Source organism: Trachemys scripta, chromosome 1, assembly GCF_013100865.1.
Source record: "Trachemys scripta elegans isolate TJP31775 chromosome 1, CAS_Tse_1.0, whole genome shotgun sequence".
Taxonomy (NCBI): Eukaryota; Metazoa; Chordata; order Testudines; family Emydidae; genus Trachemys; species Trachemys scripta.
Genome location: NC_048298.1, coordinates 82,995,212 through 83,014,604, shown reverse-complemented (window position 1 = coordinate 83,014,604; position 19,393 = coordinate 82,995,212). Strand labels below are relative to the sequence as shown.

Here is a 19,393-nt window from a genome sequence, read left to right as displayed (position 1 = left end):
TAAGGACTTTTTCTAGTAGCAAATGATTTTGAGGAAGAAGGGAAGACACTTCAAAGTCTTATTGAGAAAGACGCTACAACAAAATCTTTCATTCCTGAGTTTCCCTGATTCAGAATGGGAAGAAGTAGGGGGAAAAAGAAACCATATACTTCCATCATCTTGCCAAACATTCTCATATTTACTTTTATGATAATGCAGAACCCTTGCTTAATCTAGACTAAACTTCCCTACTCATAGCTATTGAGCCTCAACAAAAAATTGTTCAAGTGAATCTTGAGATGCCAACTGAAGCAGGTCCAAGGTAATTTATATTTGGTTTTTCTACGTTTTCGCTTTCTTATTGAGTTGAAAGGGAATAAGAATGGTAATGAAACAGATTTTAAAAAATAATCTAATCATGAATATTATGTTTAAAGTGCCAGGAAATCAGAATTTGTAATAAATTCTGAAAATTTGGATTTCCCAAATCTAAGGACCATCATATTTTGGTTTCAGACAAGATCTTTAGGTATTGATTGTGGTGGAGGGTACCTGAATAGTAGTGTATTTCCAATTTTTAAAAAAAACCTTTTCAATAGAATTATTTAACAAGGAATAGAATAATTATCAGCAAAATTTAGGCAAGTTCCCTTTCAAAGGCTATTTCATTCTATACACAGCTATATTTTCCCTCCACTACACTGGGGGACAAGGACAAGAAACAGGCAAAAGATGCTGAACAGAGGAATGAGATAGCCAGGGACTGGAACCTAAGGAAAAATAAAGAAGATGCACAGACAACTGAGAGAGAACATAAAACAGATTCATACCAAAACCAAGAAGAGACAGGTCTATGTGATGTAGGACTCCACTCAGAAGAAACAATAGGCCTGTGACCAGACCAGATCCAGAGACCAGAAGAGTGTACTGTCACCCAAATTCAAGATTAATTTAAACTGGAACAGGTGCAGAGAAGGATGATAGAAGACTGGAAGAGCTTGGCTGAGAGGGGATATGATCGCTCTCTATAAATACATTAGGGGGGTAAATACCAGTTTAAGCTAGAGAACAATTTTGGCACAAGAACATATGGGTATATGCTGGCCATGCAGAAAGGCTGGAAAATAAGAGGGTTTCTAACCATAAGAGCAGTCAGGTTCTGGAACAGCCTCCCAATAGCAGTTGTGGAGGGAAAACAACTTCATTAGTTTTACAAGAGAGCTGGATAAATTTATAAGTGCAACTATATGGTGGTTTTCCTTATGATGGTGGGGGGCAGGGGTCAACAGTCCTGGAGCTCACTTTCAGTTTATGTCTCATATTCCTAAAAGTTAATGCTTCAGGGTTTTAACCAGCCGCCTGCAAGGGGATTCTCCCCTCCCCCTAATGTATTCCGGGAAGCTTTTTTATCTGCTTCCTCTAAATGTATCAGGGATGGCCACAACTAGAAATGGGGCACAGAGCAGGGTGGGCCAGGTCTCTGAGGTGGCACCAAACAAACACACTCTCTCAGGAGCTTGGATGGCTGGTTCTTGCTCATATGCCCAGGGTCTAACTGATCACCATTTGTGGGGTCAGGAAGGAATTTTCTCCCAAATCAGATTGCCAGTGACTGTGGGGAATTTTCACCTTCCTCTGCAGCATGTGACTACAAGTCACTTGCCAGTATTATCTGAGTATTTCTCACTTAATCATTTCCCTACCATTGCCGGGGCCTCAAACACTGGTGTACCTTGTTCCCTCCTATTCTCTTTCTGTGGCAAACAGTCTAGTCTCCTTTGGGTCTGATTTCCATTGTTGGGTTTAGTGTGAGAGTGCTGGGTAATCTAGTGGTCCCATCTGTTTTGACTGATTTTTTTAAAGAGAAATGTGTACTCTTTCACTAATAAAGCCATTAACTACAGAAGCACAGCATAATGCCATTAACAAAGCAAAACAAATAGTACATACACAAGGTATTTTCTGAACAGGATGTCATCAGGATTTTGTAGTAGCAGCCAGCAAATAAAAACAGCAATATACAGTACATGAAATATCTACATTAACAGTGTATAACCAGAAACTAAAAAACACACTTGTAATTAAGATGAATATTCAACTTAGTAAGCATCCAAAATGATACAGAAAGTTTGCAAAAAAGTTACTCATTACACTTACTTTGGCTGTCTGGAATATGTACACCTTTCTGGGGTACTGGGTGACTGACTGCTAGCATTTCAGAGAGCTGGCAGGCTCCCTCTAGGCAGACTATTGATAAATTAGCATCAGTCATCTCTCCTCTGTTTTCCTTTTTGGAAGTTCCCCTCACCCAGCTTCTGATTGCAAAGCCCTCCCCTTATGTCTCAATTTTCACTCTATTCCCATCTCTCATTTCTGGAGCTCATTCCACCACCACCCCTCCACTAGCATTGGGTTGATAAAATATTTTATGCAAAAGCGGTGAGACCATTTTAAATGTCTACATCAGGGGACGGCAACCTTTCAGAAGTGGTGTGCCGAATTGTCATTTATTCATTCTAATTTAAGGTTTCACGTGCCAGTAATACATTTTAATGTTTTTAGAAGGTCTCTTTCTATAAGTCTATAATATATAACTAAATTATTGTTGTATGTAAAGTAAATAAGGTTTTAAAAATGTTTAAGATGCTTCATTTAAAATTAAATTAAAATGCAGAGCCCCGCGGACCAGTGGCCAGGACCCAGGCAGTGTGAGTGCCACTGAAAATCAGCTCGCGTGCCGCCTTCTGCACGCGTGCCAGAGGTTGCCTACCCCGCTCTACATATAGTTTTACAATTTCCATATGGATAACTGGTACTAACCAGTACAGGGTTCCTCCAGCATTGGCAAACTAATTTTCCGTTTTTAGGAAGGTTAAGGTGAATTACAGTATCATTTGTTCTACATTAATAGGCAAAGCATTTTTGTGTGAGGTTAACTTAGGCCTAGTTGACACTTAAAAATTTGAACAACATAGCTATGTGTAGAATAAATACGAAATTAAAGGATTAGATTTAGCTTAAGTTTGGTTAAGAAAATGTGTGCTGTAAAGAAAGGCCCTGACTAGCAAGTAGAAGGAAGGCCTTGAAAACAATGAGTTATAAGGCCAAAATGAATGGAGTAGAGAGGATGTCTGGTTCAAAAAATAATTAATGAGATGAAAGAGTTTCTAAAAAGAAGGCCTCTGACCAATAGGGGTGACTGAAGACAAAGAGAATGTGTCTTTAAAGGAGCCAACATGGACCTTCCCACTCCACATAGCAGTATTATCTTAACAATAAAGCCTATCTGAACCCAGGTGCAACAAAAAGGCTGTTGGTCAGCAGGAAGAAGAGGAAGAGATAAGGAGGAAAAAAAGATTGTAAATCTCATCTGGATTAAAATTGAAAATTAAAATCAACGGTATCAAATTAGGTGTTAGCTAAAAAGGTAATTGGCTATGACATCATCTGTTTGTTGAAGGGAATAAAAAAAAAGAGGTTATTAATTTTAAGATTCTCTGTCAGACTATGCCTGATCATGCGGGAGCGCACCAGGATGAGATGGTTTTCCCCAGGTCTGGCCTATTTGTCAGCATACTGACCACATGCTTATGAATACTTTGTTAATGTGCTGGATACAGTGATGGCTTATTTTTAGGCTGTCAGCCATGTTTAGCGCAATTGTATAAAATACCTCATGACCTTTGAACTTAAAGGAATTTATGGTTACATTAGTGTCTGGTGGTCTCACATTAATATTAACAATTGATATTATTAATACTTCCACCACTATGTCACTCAGGGCTGTGAAAAATTGAATCCCCTGGCCAGCATAGTTAGGTGGACCTAACCCTCTGTGTAGCCATGGCTAGGTTGATGGAAGAATTCTTTCTATCAGCCTACCTACTGCCTCTCGGAGAGGTGGATTAACTACATCAATGGAAAAATCCTGTCCTTTGATGGTGGAAGCATCTTTACTACAGAGACACAGCTGCAGCACCATAACTCTGCTGCTACAGACGCTATATTGCAGATGTGCCCTTAGGCAACATGATCCAGGGGTGTACTTAAAGAAAAACAAACAATCTCGTATAGACAGCTCTATATTACACTGACTATAGATGCATTTAGGGGATAAAAACCCTTGAACCATATAATCCTGTATCCTTTTGAATAAAAAGATGACTCAATATACGTTATACAGTTAAAATAATTTAGCCACTGTTGTCTATATCTTTTTGAATTATTTCCCTCTGAAGTACTCTAGTTTCTTGGCATCCTTGTATAGTAAAACAAAAATAGAAAAAAACTAAGTACTATTTTGTCTGGATTGTCTTATATATTTTAGTTTTGCTTACATTTATGTATTTTACCTGTAAGGTTTTATCAGCGCCACAAGAAGCTATTCTCTGTCCATCCTTGGAAAAGCAGGCATGATAAACTGCATCTGTATGGGGACGGACAACCAAACGGGAGAGGTTCTTCATGGATTTTTTATTTCTAGAACACAGAAATAATAGTCAATGATTCAAGAAAAATACTAATACGTGAGGTTTCTTCTTTCAATCTAATCCACACAAAAAATGCCTGTACATCTATGTTTTGCAGAACACTTTAATACCTTTCATTTTTGTCTTCCAGATTTCAGGGCATAAGAGTAACATATATTGCAACCTTTCACATGCACTATAAGGGCTCAGATAGCTATACGATCTGATCGTCCAAAAGTGGGCTAATTTTTGTATGAAGAGTTAACAATCACCTACGTGCTAACTTGTTGCTCACTAGTAGTGCACTTTCCTTCCAAAAGCATATTTAGGACAAGTACAGAACCACAGAAGTGCAGGACTGGAAGGGACCTCAATAGGTCAGTTAGTCCAGTCCCCTGCACTCAAGGCAGGATTAAGTAATAACAAGACCATTCCTGACGGGTGTTTGTCTAACTTGTTCTTAAAAATCTCCAATGACTGATATTCCACACCGTCCCTAAGCAATTTGTTCCAGTCCTTAACTACCCTGACAGTTAGGAAGTTTTTCCTAATGTTCAACCTAAGCCTCCCCTGCTGCAATTTAAGCCCATTGCTTCTTGTCCTATCCTCAAAGGTTAAGAAGAACAATTTTTCTCCCTCCTCCTTGTAACAACCTCTTATGAACTTGAAAACAGTTATGTCCTCTCCCCCCCCACCCCCCAAAGTCTTCCAGATTAAAAAAATCCAATTTTTTCAATTTTTCCTCATAGGTCATGTTTTATAGACCTTTAATCATTTTTGTTGCTCTCCTCTGGACTTTCTCCAATTTGTCCATATCTTTACTGAAATATGGCACTCAGAACTGGACAATATACTCCAGTTGAGATCTTAGCGCTGAATAGAGTGGAAGAATTACTTCTCGTGTCTTGCTTACAACACTCCTACTAATACAAACCAGAATGACATTCACTTTTTTTGCAAGTGTTACACTGTTGATTCTCATTTAGCTTGTGATCCACTATAACCCTCAGATCCCTTTGCACAGTACTCCTTCCTAGGCAGTCATTTCCCATTTTGTATGTGTGCAACTGAATGTTCCTTCCTAAGTGGAGTACTTTGCATTTGTCCTTATTGAATGTCAGCCTATATACTTACACCATTTCTCCAGTTTGTCCAGATCTTTTTGAATTTTAATCCCATCTTCCAAAGCATTTGCAATCCCTCCCATGTATGTCTTCTACAGGTGAGGAAATCCTAGCTTCCTTACCAAGACTTATCTCCATACATGTTACTTTTTTTATATATATATATCTGTATTAGGGTGACCAGACAGCAAAAATCGGGACAGGGGTGGCGGGTAAGAGGAGCCTATATAAGAAAAAGACCCAAAAATTGGGACCGTCCCTATAAAGTCGGGACATCTGGTCATCCTAATTTGTATCTACCTATTTTCTTATCATTTCTTTCTATACCTACATGAATTACTCTTTTCAGCATTAAGAACCAAACTTGGCAGTGTACAGTTTAGGTATAGAAGTAAAAAACAACAATGACCACCTACCCCAATTGAATTAATCTGCCATATTATCTTTTTCGCCTTTTTGAAATAATTTTTAGATTTACAATTCCTCAAATAGTTGCATTTCTTTTTCTTATAAAAATGATAATGCTCTCTAAAAATGTTTGTGGATTAATTGTACATAGAAAATAGTTTTCAGAAGAGTTGTTTAGTTTCCTGTATGCAAGAAACCAGTGTATCAAGATGGTTTGCAACTACTTACATCCATTCCNACTAACAAATTTATTAGAGGAAGAAAAATAAATTTATTATTCTTCGGAAGTGGGCTGTAGTCCACGAAAGCTTATGCTCTAATAAATAAGTGGGCTGTAGTCCACGAAAGCTTATGCTCTAATAAATTTGTTAGTCTCTAAGGTGCCACAAGTACTCCTGTTCTTCTTTTTGCGGATACAGACTAACACGGCTGCTACTCTGAAACCTGTCACTATGTATTACACTGATTCCCCCAAAATAATGGGCCAGATACCATCACTTTTACTCACACTGAGTAGTCCCTTAATCCCAAAGCAGCTCTCTTAAAGTCAACCAGTTATTTCACAGAGTAAGGGTGACAGAATCTGTGGGGGATATGGGGACTACAGGAACCCTACCACAGTGTTACTTCTTACTAATTATAATTATTCAACATTTTTACAACTCTACATAAATTATTATTTATTTTCAGTCTTCACATATATACATGCTCTATTTTTAGTTAATATATGACTATATGGTCTGTTATTCATCTATATATTAATGTCCAAGAATCTATTTTTTCTTCCCCAAACTACAGGCTTTACTGTAAGGCAACTCCATAGTTCACCACTCTTTCCTTTGGCCTCTAACCGATTATTTTTAATAACCTGAAATCAAACAGAAAAACAAGGTATGGTTAGAGATTATTAGTCATTTATCTTAAAGTAACATACCTTCTGATCCAATATATGGCTATATTCTACATATTCATGAATCAAATGGGCAGGCCCTACCAACTCTGTTTTTGCTTTTATCCAGTCTAGAGAAAACATGAGAGCACAAAGTTCCTGTAAGAAAAAAAAATAAGTTTAACACACGCATTTATGTACGCAGTAACTTTTTTCTATCTATCTATATATAAATTGCTGTGTCTAGTATTTTTTAAATGTGTACAGTAAAAATCAACATCCCTCTAAGGCTTCAAAGCTTAAAGTTTGACAATAGATGGAAATCAAAGGGAAAAAGAATATTAAATATCAATATTAAAAGAAGTCATGAAATCTAAAATTTATTACTGGCAAAATTTAAGAACAGGCCTCATCAATTACGAACACTTAAAGAGAGAGTCAGAGACAGCTATGTAAGATCCTGAAAGAGGGATCCTCAGCCAGAGCCTGAAGTTACTTAGTATTGTAACATATGGAAAGAGAGGAAGGATAAACTTCCCAAATATTAGTTTTAGTTAAATGGTCAAGAACAAGAATATAATCCAACAGAATGTCCTACAAAGATTGATAGAGAAGACTTTTTAAAGCTTTCATAGTCCTGAAAAAAAATCAAAAGTATAACTACTATGCATGAAGCTGCCATTGCCAAACTTTAAAGCAGTTTCAGGATAAAACAACCAGAATGGATGGAATAAATTCTGTCTAGCAAAAGGATTAAGCTGTTTCTAACATCACCTCTATTGTGCATTAACCTGATTACCCAAGAGCACCACACTATATAAAACTAATTACCTCTTTTTTAGCAGAGAAAAAGTTTATAACTTGAAAAACTGGTCGACAGATTTTAATGCCCCTCCTATAGTAGCAAGTGTTACCGCCACTTCTAAGCAGTGAAATATTTATAATAGTGAGGGAGGAGTGGAAGGGAAATATTCTATAAAGTAAGTGAGATGAAAACCCTAACCACTTCTTTGAAGAATTGTAATGCCTTGTATCCCAGATATGGACACAGGACATTTGTTTTGAATGTGTCCTAGCCAACAAGTAACAGATCTTTAATATATTAAAGAAATGTTCCATTAGCACCATTCATTACAAAAAATAAAAAAGTTATGAAAATTATATTTTATGTAAATTACATATGGCTGACCAGCTGTTACTTTTTTCAGATTCAATCTCTTACTAATCTTCTTCCAACTGTCCCCAATTTACCCTACCAGATTGTTTTTGTTAATTTCTGGTAGCACCAGTCTGCTAAGTGCTGTAGAAATGAAAGACAATCCTATGCTTCAAAATTTACCAAAAAAAAAAAAAACAAAAAAAAAAAAACAAGTTCTCTTTTCTTTCTTTCTTTCTTTTTTTTGCTTTAGCACAAATAGAGTTTCCAAAGTATACAACACGAATAAGGACCCTGCAAACAAATTATCTCTTTCTTATATAATAAAAATAATTAGAAACATAAAACCTGATAGAAACACTTCTAATTTTGAAACTGATAAAAGTTCAAAATTCAAAAACAAAAAATGGGAGAAGCTGATGTAGTTTTCATAAAGCGTCCCCTTCCATCTTTGATCCAATTATAGAGCTAACTGAAATTTTTCATATTTTGAAAAAAATACAAATAGGAAGAAAAAATTAAACGATAACATTTCTCTTTTTGACCAGTGTTAACAGAAAATAAAACCCAGTAAGATAGATAGATGAAGGCATCTATGTAGACATCCCTCAACTCCACATCCACAGAATGGCTCACATACAACATATAACAAAATTATGGTGAGAGCAAAAATTAAATCTGATGAGATAGTTAATCTAAACTATTTCCCCTCCCTAAGGATTTCCCCCTACCCAAAACAAGCTACTTGTAATGTAAGAAAGAAGCAGTATGGCAAATCCAAAGTATTTAAAAATCACAAGGTAGGTGTCCCAGTTCAGGACAACTGCACCTGTATTTCACCTCAGTGATCCATCAAGGGGCATGCATTCTCTGGCTTCCAGCTCCCCAGCTGTTGCCTCTCTTGGGTGGAGACCTGCATCTCTCTCCCTTCTGACCAGGGTATTTCCAGGCTGCACAGTTCTCTGCCTTTATTGTATTATTCTCAGAAAGGGACTCTGCATAAGCAGTTTTGCTTACTTTCTTTTCAGAGAGTAATAAGAGAGTGATTGTCAAGAGTTATAAGTTACCACATTGCTCTTTCTATTTATTCCTGGGGCAAAGGCAGTAAGTACAGAAAAAACATGAAAAACCATAAGCGAAACTACACGCATGCTAATAAGCTTACCAGAGATCACCCCAACTCCAACATGGGCTCTGTCAGGTGATTAGTCCTTAAAACCCACAAAGGGGTTTCTTCTGTGATCACAAGTTCATAACAGACCCAGCCAGAAGGCCAAGTCTTTCCAATCCTTCCCTAAGGATTAGGGGTCCTCTGGTGGACCAGAGGTCCTGTCCGTTTGCTGGATCAAGAAGGCGGCACTGAGTCTGTTTGAAACTAGGCTATTTTATCGAAAAATTCTTTCTTTGTCTGTGGTTCCCTGGAGAATCCAGTTTGAACTAGTATTTTCAAACCTCTCCAGTGGGTGGCTTCAAAGTGATGATAACCAAAGGAATTACATTAGCATACCCCCTCCTTCTAGAGAAGTTGCATATAATCTCACAATACAAACACCTGCATTTTTAATACAATTAACATTAATTCAATGAGATTTAACTTAAAGTTTGTCCACGATACTGTCCCCTGTCACATTAGCCTCCCAAAAATCATGAACTTTTAAAATAATAAAAAGTCGGGGTTCTTTTCATTTTCCTTGATTTCTGAGCCTTTAACGTTCATGTTATTAAGCTTTTCTCTGCAATTATGAGAAAGCTAGAAAGTTTTGAAATGAACAAAGATTTTGGCGTAACCACCTGATTCTAAGAGCTGGGGCTTGGTTTTTGTAGAACAAAACAAAACACAATGACAACAACAAAAGCCAACAAAAATCAATCAACACCACACCAAATATTAAAAGACTTGCAATGAAATCACAGGAGTTTGCAATATTGAGGAAGAAACTTTTGTAGGAAATAGTTATGTAGGGAGAGAATACATGGTTGTGGGAGAAAGCAGAGAGAAAGTACGTGAGTCTGAACTTACACTCTGCATGTTGGCACTAGCCATGTGGTATGCTAGGAAGTTATACCAGTACATACAGTCCTCTTGGGCTGGAGTAGGTATATGTAGTTTATAATGTTTCTTGTACTGATTTACTATCTTTTTATGCAGCTCCTGCAACAATGAACAGCAACAAAATTTTCAATTAATACTATATCAAATCCTGGGCTAAAATATTCCTATTCGTTTTTGGTTTTAAAATATTTTATTGAATGAATGAACTCAAAATTTTAATTACCATCTCTATAAAAAGTGAAATAAGCATGTAAGTTCCCTAAATGCACAATCTGAAAGATTAATTTTTCTCCTGCAAAATTTTTCCACAGTATCGTTAAGGTACTCCCATGTCTAGGTCAGGACCATATTTTCACTAAAGGAAATCCCAAAGTTCTGGGAACATCACACCATATTTGTCGAACATTGTAAATGTATAAAGCACTTTACAAAATAAAATCATTCTATGACCGTAGGAGCTCACATTCTATATGCACAAACTAGTCATCTATTTGTTTTTGTAGTGCAGTACATGACTATTGTGAGCATTTACCTTTTTTGCATTGCATATAAAATATTACTTTATGGAGGTAGGAGAAAGATATTTTGTCTTCAGGGAGAGAAAGGGTCTTGAATTTATGAAGATTCTTTCTTGCTTTTGAAAAGATCACTTTTAGCTACTTTTATCTTCTGAGTTCCTGGAAAATTTAGGGTGGGAGTTTCAAGAGAATCATGGGACCTATACTTTGAAGTCACCTAGGTTTTTTTCTGAAAATCCCACCCTAAATTCTATGCCCTCCAAGTACTAGGCTCGCTCACTATTCATTCAGTAGTGAAACTATGGCATCCCTAGATGTGAGATGATTTTTGGTGGGACTAGGAGGAGGATTTCATGTATTTCCCGCTCCAGGACCACCTGCAGTCAAACCTAGAAAAAGCGAGACAATAAAAGGCTTTCATAATCTGTACCTGTAAAAACTCAGTTTATAATTAATTTCAGGCCTCAGAGGATGCATTATTAAATAGCTAAGCTCAAATTCTTCTTGAAGCTAGTTATCCCTCTGTGACAGAGTCCTGGGCAACAGTAGTTACACCAGCACTCTGATCACTGGATCACCAATTAAATCACCCTAGAGTAAGCCTCCAGGGGAAAAGCTGTAAATTGATAGATTGTGGATGGGCAGGAGAGAGCAACAAGATTAATTAACCCACTACCCAGAAAGTAGAAAAAGCACAAGAAGGATGCTCAGGGAGGGAGAGAGACTGGAAGGCTTTTCAGAGGCAGAGCCAGGAGAGATCACTCAGAGGGAAGATGCATTCTGTCTCCCCCATCCTTGGCTGAGTGAGCTGTTGCCAAGTATATGCTATTGTAAATTCTGAGCTTCACAAGTTGTAAAGGTGGTGGGAAAGAACACTGTAAATAAATTACAAAAGAAAAAAAAGATTTCCAAGCAGTTCTTGGCTAGAAAAGAGACAGGAGCAGGACGATGCCCTGTTACACCCTCTCTCATCATTAGCTGCCAGAAAATAACGCTAATCTATTTTAAGTACTACTGTGGGTTTATAGAACCAAAATTAATAATAGTTCAGCCTTTGCCTGACCTACTTTTAACTTTATTCTCCAAGTCATCCACTGAGCTTGAATGTGCTGACCATTTGGTATGTCCAAGATATGAATTTGGAAATATTATGCTCCAATTATGGAAATAAACTGGAAGTGAAATATGGGAAACTATTTTTTAAGATCTAAATTTAAAAGACTTTATGCTTGTAGTCAGCCTTGAGTTGTAAAGCCCTTGTAACTTGCATAAGTAACTCGTTGTTGATCTTGTTCTTTTGCTTTCTTTCCTCATTGTTAGTTTTGCTAAATGAGTGTGAGCTAGAAGGTGATGGGGAGAGAAACTGAGAAAAACAGACTATTTGCAATCACTATCTCATTCCTTCCCTAGGTTTCATTCAAGAGACCACCAATATGCACACACTTTTCTATTTTCTGCATTTCAAATAGACCAAAATAGAAGTGCTAATTCCAATTCTAGTGTCATCTTGACACTTCTTGATATCATGTAGTGATGTGGCTATTGCATCATCTTTTACTAGCAATGGGTTATAGCCAGAGAAACAAGAGAAGAAATGTATTTGAAAGAATCTCATAACTCCAGACATGCCCACTGTCAGCCCAGCTCAATGTTTTCAAATTACTCAGTATCAAAATAGTCAGAAATGATGAATGACTGGGAGGTAGGGGGGAAAAAACGGTTTAATTAATTTAATAGGCATAGTTAAAGTTCACTGTATTTAGAATCTATCTTTACAAAAATGGTTGGTTAACATTCTATAACATAGGAATGATTTTAGACCATGGCTATTTTCTGTTACAGAAGTGTATCTAACACACTAGGCCAGGGGTCGGCAATGTTTCCGAAGTGATATGCCGAGTCTTCATTTATTCATTCTGATTTAAGGTTTCGGGTGCCAGTAATACATTTTAACGCTTTTAGAAGGTCTCTTTCTATAAATCTATAATATATAACTAAACTATTGTATGTAAAGTAAATAAGATTTTTAAAATGTTTAAGAAGCTTTATTTAAAATTAAATTAAAATGCAGAGCACCCCGGACCGGTGACCAGGACCCGGGCAGTGTGAGTGTCACTGAAAATCAGCTTGTGTGCCGCCTTCGGCATGCGTGCCATAGGTTGCCTAACCCTGCACTAGGCTGACCAATGTTAAAGAGTAAGTATAAACTAGAGTTGTGGTTACTGTACCTGAAGCTGATCGCAATTCTTCTCTGTGAGAAAGTCAAGTTGAAGATCATGCAAATAATAATGGAATGACTTCCCATTACGATCACAAAATAAGAGAGATTTATTAACAAATTCTTGCAGTATATCTTCCACTTCTTCAGTCTCCATATCCCAAAGAATACAAAGCACCTAAAAAAAACATTTTAAAACATAAAAGGGGTAGGACTAAGGAAGCAATATGACTACCCCAAAATTACAAGAGGTCACAAAATTACTTATTTCTTTGACAACAAAGAACACATTAATTAATGCATAAAACTTCCTACACAACAGACAAAACAATGAGGTCAGTAAAGTTAACTTTTCATACCAAACTAGGTTACAGATCAATCTAGGTTTACATAAAAATGCAAGATTTAGGCGTTTTATTAGCACTAAATATTACCAAGAAATGCCTGAAGTTCTTGAGGAGGGATTTCAACCTCCAAAACAAGCACATATAGAATCTTTGCTTAAAATAACTAGAGGGAAAGGGAAGGGGAGTCTGACGTCCAAAAATATTTAGACTACTATTGGACCAGGTGGCAAGAAGTCAGTGTATTTAAAATGCACAGGGGAAAAAATGACAAACATGGTAAGGACACACTCTAGATATGAGTTTCTGAGAAAAAATAACAATAGGTTTTCATTTTTGGGAGAGGGGAGTAAGGCTTGTATTAGTTTACTTAATTTGTTGGTTGGAAAAGGGTAGGATTATTTAAGGAGGACTTTTTACCTGTAATAGTGGATTTATTTTTTATTACTTATATCTTGCAAATATTAGAATGACACAAACCAAGAAGTTAACCTTTGCTTCTAAAGTAAAGAAATACTTTTTATCAAGGTACAATCAAAATATGTCTCCCCCAAATCCTGCCTCTCTCACTTCTTGCATGATGCACACCTATATAGCCACAGATCTCTGAAAGTGTTTCATTTGGAAACATGCCCTAAGAACCAACATTCTTAGTCTAATCCTTTCTGAGACCATCTGATTCTGTCTTACAGCTTCTCAGTAAGTGTAAAGAGTCTTGAAGTTTTGAAAGGGGATGGAAAACATTCAATTGAACTGCATCTAAATCGTTTCCTATGAATGCCAACTATCTTAATAAAACAACCTAGCACTTTGGGTAGTGTATCAGACATAAGAAAGGCCATACAAGTACAATATATTTTCATTTAATAACAATCTAATTCATTTTCTAAGAGTAGGGAACACAAGTTTTAAATAATAATTACTTTAATTGATTTTATTATTTTTACACACAAAGTCAATAGTGTATATTTTTAGTAGAAGCCATATGCCATTAGTAACCAATTTCATTTAATAATCTTACCATACCTATGCAGTTTTGAAATAGAAGTCAACCTGGTTTAGTAGTCTCCTTTAAGACGCAAGCTGCACAGGGAGGTAATCAATGCATTTGAAGACAACGTTAAGATAAGTGAAAATATATGGTATTCATCAAAAGCCGTGATAGGTAGCAGCACAGGCTACCATTAACAAACACTGTTTGGGGTTTTTGGAGGAGTTTGTGCCAGGGGAGGAAGATTGGGAGTGGGTAGACAGCCCACAAGGGAGAGAGCATGCATATTCAGGCTAGGCACCTCCTTCACCCTTGGCTCTCAGGCTCTCATTGGCCAGCTGGGGTAGATAAAGGAACTGATTGGCCCAACGCTTGTCCTCTTCTCCCAATAATTTAAATTTCTTCCTGTGCTTTCAGGGCCTTTTGTCCCCTTTGCCTGCCCCATCCTCCCTTCTCATAGTTGTAGTATAGGAGCTGTTTTTAGAATGCTACAAATCTGACTGCCAGTATTAGGATCAGGAAAGAATTTTTCCCATTGGGCCAACTGGCAGAGGCACAGAGAGTTATTTCACCTTCCTTGTAATATCACGGAGGCAAGATAAAAGGAATAGAATGTGGAAGTTTAATGAGGAATTTATAGTAATGTTATTTTGTTACAATTTGCAACTGATGGCCAGCACAGATAAAGGCTAATGGGCCACATTGCAGAGGTAAATCTGTAAGTCTGTACTGGGACTCCCCAGGGGTCTGTACTGGGACCAGTCCTAGTCAACATATTCATAAATGATCTGGAAAAAGGGATAAACAGTGAGGTGGCAAAATTTGCAGACAAAACTACTCAAGATAGTTAAGTCCCAAGCAGACTGCGAAGCGCTACAAAAGGATGTCACAAAACTGGGTGACTGGGCAACAAAAGGGCAGTTGAAATTCAATGTTGATAAATGCAAAGTAATGCACATTGGAAAACATAATCCCAACTATACATATAAAATGATGGAGTCTAAACTGGCTGTTACCACTCAAGAAAGAGATTTTAGGAGTCATTGTGGATAGTTCTCTGAAAACATCCACTCAATATGCAGCGGCAGTCAAAAAAGCTAACAGAATGTTGGGAATCATTAAGAAAGGGATAGAAAATAAAACAGAAAATATCATATTGCCTCTATATAAATCCATGGTACACCCACATCTTGAATACTGCGTGCAGATATGGTTGCCCCATCTCAAAAAAGATTTATTGGAATTGGAAAAGGTTCAGAAAAGGGCAACAAAAATGATTAAGGGTATGGAATGGCTTCCGTATGAGGAGAGATTAATAAGACTGGGACTTTTCAGCTTGGAAGAGAGACAACTAAGGGGCGATATGATAGAGATCTATAAAAATCATGATGGGTGTGGAGAAAGTAAATAAGGAAGTGTTATTACTCCTTCTCACAACACAAGAACTAGTGGTCACCAAATGAAATTAATAGGCAGCAGGTTTAAAACAAAAACAAAAGGAAGTATTTTTTCACATAACGCACAATCAATCTGAGGAACTCTTTGCCAGAGGCTGTTGTGAAGGCCAAGACTATAACAGGGTCAAAAAAAAAAAAAAAAAACCTAGATAAGTTCATGGAGGATAGGTCCATCAATGGCTATTAGCTAGGATAGGCAGGGATGGTGTCCCTAGCCTGTTTACCAGAAGCTGGGAATGGGCAACGGGATGAATCACTTGATGATTACCTATTCAGTTCATTCACTCTGGGGCACCTGGCATTGGCCACTGTCGGAAGACAGGATACTGGGCTAGATGGACCTTTGGTCTCACCCAGTATGGCCATTCTTATATTCTTAAACTACACCCAGGATTTTGCTTGTGAACTTTGCTTAAGGAAAAGGGGAGACCAGAACTTTTCAAAGATCTAGATACCACTTCAGTACCCCCTTATATGGGCAGGGCAAGAGGAATCAGAAGTGAACTGAGGAGAGTCTGTCTCAAGTTATTGGTCATATGTGGGGAGCTATACAACCCCTCTCTGGGCCCAGTGAAATACCTGGTACGAGAGAGAGATAGATGAGGCACGTAACCCACTGGGAAGGAGTGCTAAATTAATCAAATGGCAGCCTGCCACTTAATTCACCCCTGTGTCTGCCTTCATTCATCTGCATGTTCTGACCAATGGCGATCATGCTTACTTACTCAACCTATCTCAACTGCTAACCACTTTTGATATGCTTTTTCAACTTTTGGCTAAATCAATTAAAGTCTGATTAAGAGAGCTATACAAGAGCGAGGTATTATATCATTTCAACAGCTCTTTTGTTAAATATCAAACTAAGATGGTATTATATGATGATGGAGCTAGTCTGCTGCAGTTTTTTTTTTTTTAAATCACCATGGTGATAAATTCTTTTCATTAGGTCATACACATTGATTAAAACCAGTTGTGTTTTTTTTTTTTTCTTTTAAAGTGAGGAGTTGTATCTCACTAAACAACTATAAAACTTCTCAGTTTTGCTGTTATTACCTTAGTCGGCACCTTAACATCCTTTTGAAGGACAGAAAGATCTTTATAATAGTCTTTAAAATTTTCATTTAACATTTCAACACTCATGGACATGGCTTCATCAAGTGCTTCATAATCATAAGATGATGATTTCCTTATTCTTTTAAATTGCTTATTCTGCAGCTGTCTGAGGTAATATTCCCAACGATTTGGGAAATCTCGTAATAATGCACCTATCAATGACACTACAAGAGGCGAACCTGAAAAACATGAAGAAAAAGGTTAAAATCTTAAATGGAGATAAACGGTTAAGCAATAGGATCCAATAGTTAAATATAGCTGTTGAAGAAACAAGAACCGGACCTGACTTCCCCATCAACAAAGGTTGAGGACGGTGGAGGCCAGGCGAACAGAATATGCTGTTTATCTATGTGCTTGTGATATGAAACTTTTGGAAATTCATCTGAATACTCCTTTCTGTATGTACTCTAAACAGATTGAGAAGAGGTGTAGAAAAAGCTGTATAGTCAAAAACCAAGATAAACATCCATTTTGCTTACAAGCAGAGGTCCAGCAGTAACTTACGTTGTTCATTTAAAACGATACTGTATTACAGAATGTATGTCCCTTACTTGATTTCTATAAAGTAGAAACTAAAAACTACAAATATTTCTGATTATAAAATAAAAACTAGCAAACTACATACCTTTGCATTCCCCTACAATACTATCAGCCTCTTCTGGCAGATCTGTTATTTTCATATTAACAAACAGAGACAAAATCTCAAGTCCTTTGTCATGTGCTAATCCACTCTCCACAGGAATTTCATATTTATTGCCTGGAGATTTAAATTATTAAAAAAACAACTTGGTAAGATGTATGTGAAGTATTTAAATTAGCTTGTGTGCAAGAGGTTAGAGGACTTCCAAAACAAAACTTTAAACAAGGTACATGCTTGGAGACTTGGCTCTTCCTTCTCTGTATGTATACTAAAGTACTTTTGCACAAGAGTGGTGGGAAAAGGAGCAGAAATTGCACTTATCAAAACCAAACTGACATTTAATAATACTCAAAATAACTGTTACAGTGATAATTATTAGGCTATAGTTTAGTATTGAGGCCATCTCCTTCCCCACTCAATAAAGTTAGTACTTAAAACATACTAAGGAAACATGGTGGATCTCGGCAGCTTAGGTAAAACATCACTGACTGTATAGATTTTGCAAGTGTGTTTTTTGTCATACCACAGGTATTTATGAAACTGTAAAAATTCTAAACATAAGGGTATTGGAGGGCAGGAAGTAGGAAGGGTAGGATTCTAAAAGGCTTTTCTATTTTGCACATGAGACAACAGAATCTACTTCACAGGCTGTTAAATGTTTTCATGGTCTTTGTTAACAGCACATAGAATTTTCTATGCATATACTTATGGAATTGGAGTGTAGCAGGCAGCAACTTTACCTTGTGTCCCTTAGATTCCCTATTACTTAAGTCACCTGCACCTGAGAGAGGTAGAGCATACCTGAGGAATCATTTTTATAACCGAGGTGAAGGAGAAGAAAGCAGTACCCTTTCAAAAGGAACGCAAACATTTAAATAAAAATTCATTAGTTTTAAAAACATATATACATAATATCAAGACCTAGGCAAGGAAGAAAACAATCCTTACCAGTCACCGAGTCTGTCACACTCCTATCCCTACTAGTAATAAGAACTTGACACTGATTATCAAAAGCTTTTAATACCCATGAATCCCAAATGTCATCCAGAACCATGAGACACCTAAAACAAACAAGAAAAAAAAATCATGGTCAACTGATCACTTTTCAAACAAATACTCTGGAAAGTTATTTCATTATTAAAATGCTATCTTTAAGAGGCATTAAACACTGCAATTCAGGAAAGAATGGTATGTTTTGAAGCCAAATATCTCAGAAAATAATTAAAAGATTTTGCCATTCGTGGCTTTGTCAATAGGGAAAACATACATCTTTGCTTGTAATTTAAGGCTGCATATATTTGTCACAGGAGAAATATTAGGCAAGCATTTTGAGATTTTTCTTTTTAATATCTTTCAGGATAGATAAATAAATGTGTTTGTTGGCCAAGCTTGTGAGGCCTTACACTCCTCTCAACAGCATTTCTCTATTTGTGTAGGTATGTTTGTGAAGTGTAACTTTTGAACACTGCATCCAATCAATTCCAAAATTTCAGAGAATGTCCTAAGCATCAATGGCCAGCACTCATTCATTTTGGAGAAAATCAGAATACCGAAAAAGGGGACTTCAATAAGAAGTGAGGTACAGAGTGTTAAACTATAATCACAATCCAATATGATGAATAATGTTGTCTTGTTAAGAAAAATATTCCCAGGTACTGATTGGGAAAACACAGTCCAGTTTCACTTTTGACCGAAGGCAATTGGAATGCTTTATTTTCATCACCAAAGAGAAAACTGACAGATAAAAATGGAGTTAGACTTGAAAATCTTCACAACTAATGCTAGATCCTCTTTCAGAGGTAGCTGAACTCTGCTGAATTCCTGGCTAGAGAACGTCAGTTGTAGCATCAAGTCCTAGGTGGAATCTGTCTGTTTGTCTTGAAATGGCTTTGTTAGTGCTCTCAAATCAACAGCCCCTTGAATAAAGAGGTTGGTGATTAATCTCTCTCTTCCATGGACAATCAGGAAATAGTTCCACAGGTGGGTCTGAAGTTCCCTGAGATGCTGATTTATAAATTCCTGGTGGATACCAAC

At 37.0% G+C, this 19,393-nt stretch overlaps 1 protein-coding gene across 1 annotated transcript in view; it reads right to left on the bottom strand.

The window, feature by feature from the left end:
• The window catches only part of APAF1 (apoptotic peptidase activating factor 1), a 78,498-nt gene that overhangs the window by 43,324 nt on the left and 15,781 nt on the right, over positions 1-19,393 (bottom strand). Inside the window, exons 7-14 of the mRNA XM_034777184.1 lie at positions 18,308-18,420; positions 17,345-17,476; positions 16,660-16,898; positions 12,825-12,992; positions 10,046-10,177; positions 6,909-7,028; positions 6,832-6,848; positions 4,332-4,458 (exon numbers count right to left, since the gene is read on the bottom strand). Coding sequence (XP_034633075.1) covers positions 4,332-4,458; positions 6,832-6,848; positions 6,909-7,028; positions 10,046-10,177; positions 12,825-12,992; positions 16,660-16,898; positions 17,345-17,476; positions 18,308-18,420 — 1,048 coding nt within the window. The remainder of the gene's footprint in view (positions 1-4,331; positions 4,459-6,831; positions 6,849-6,908; positions 7,029-10,045; positions 10,178-12,824; positions 12,993-16,659; positions 16,899-17,344; positions 17,477-18,307; positions 18,421-19,393) is intronic.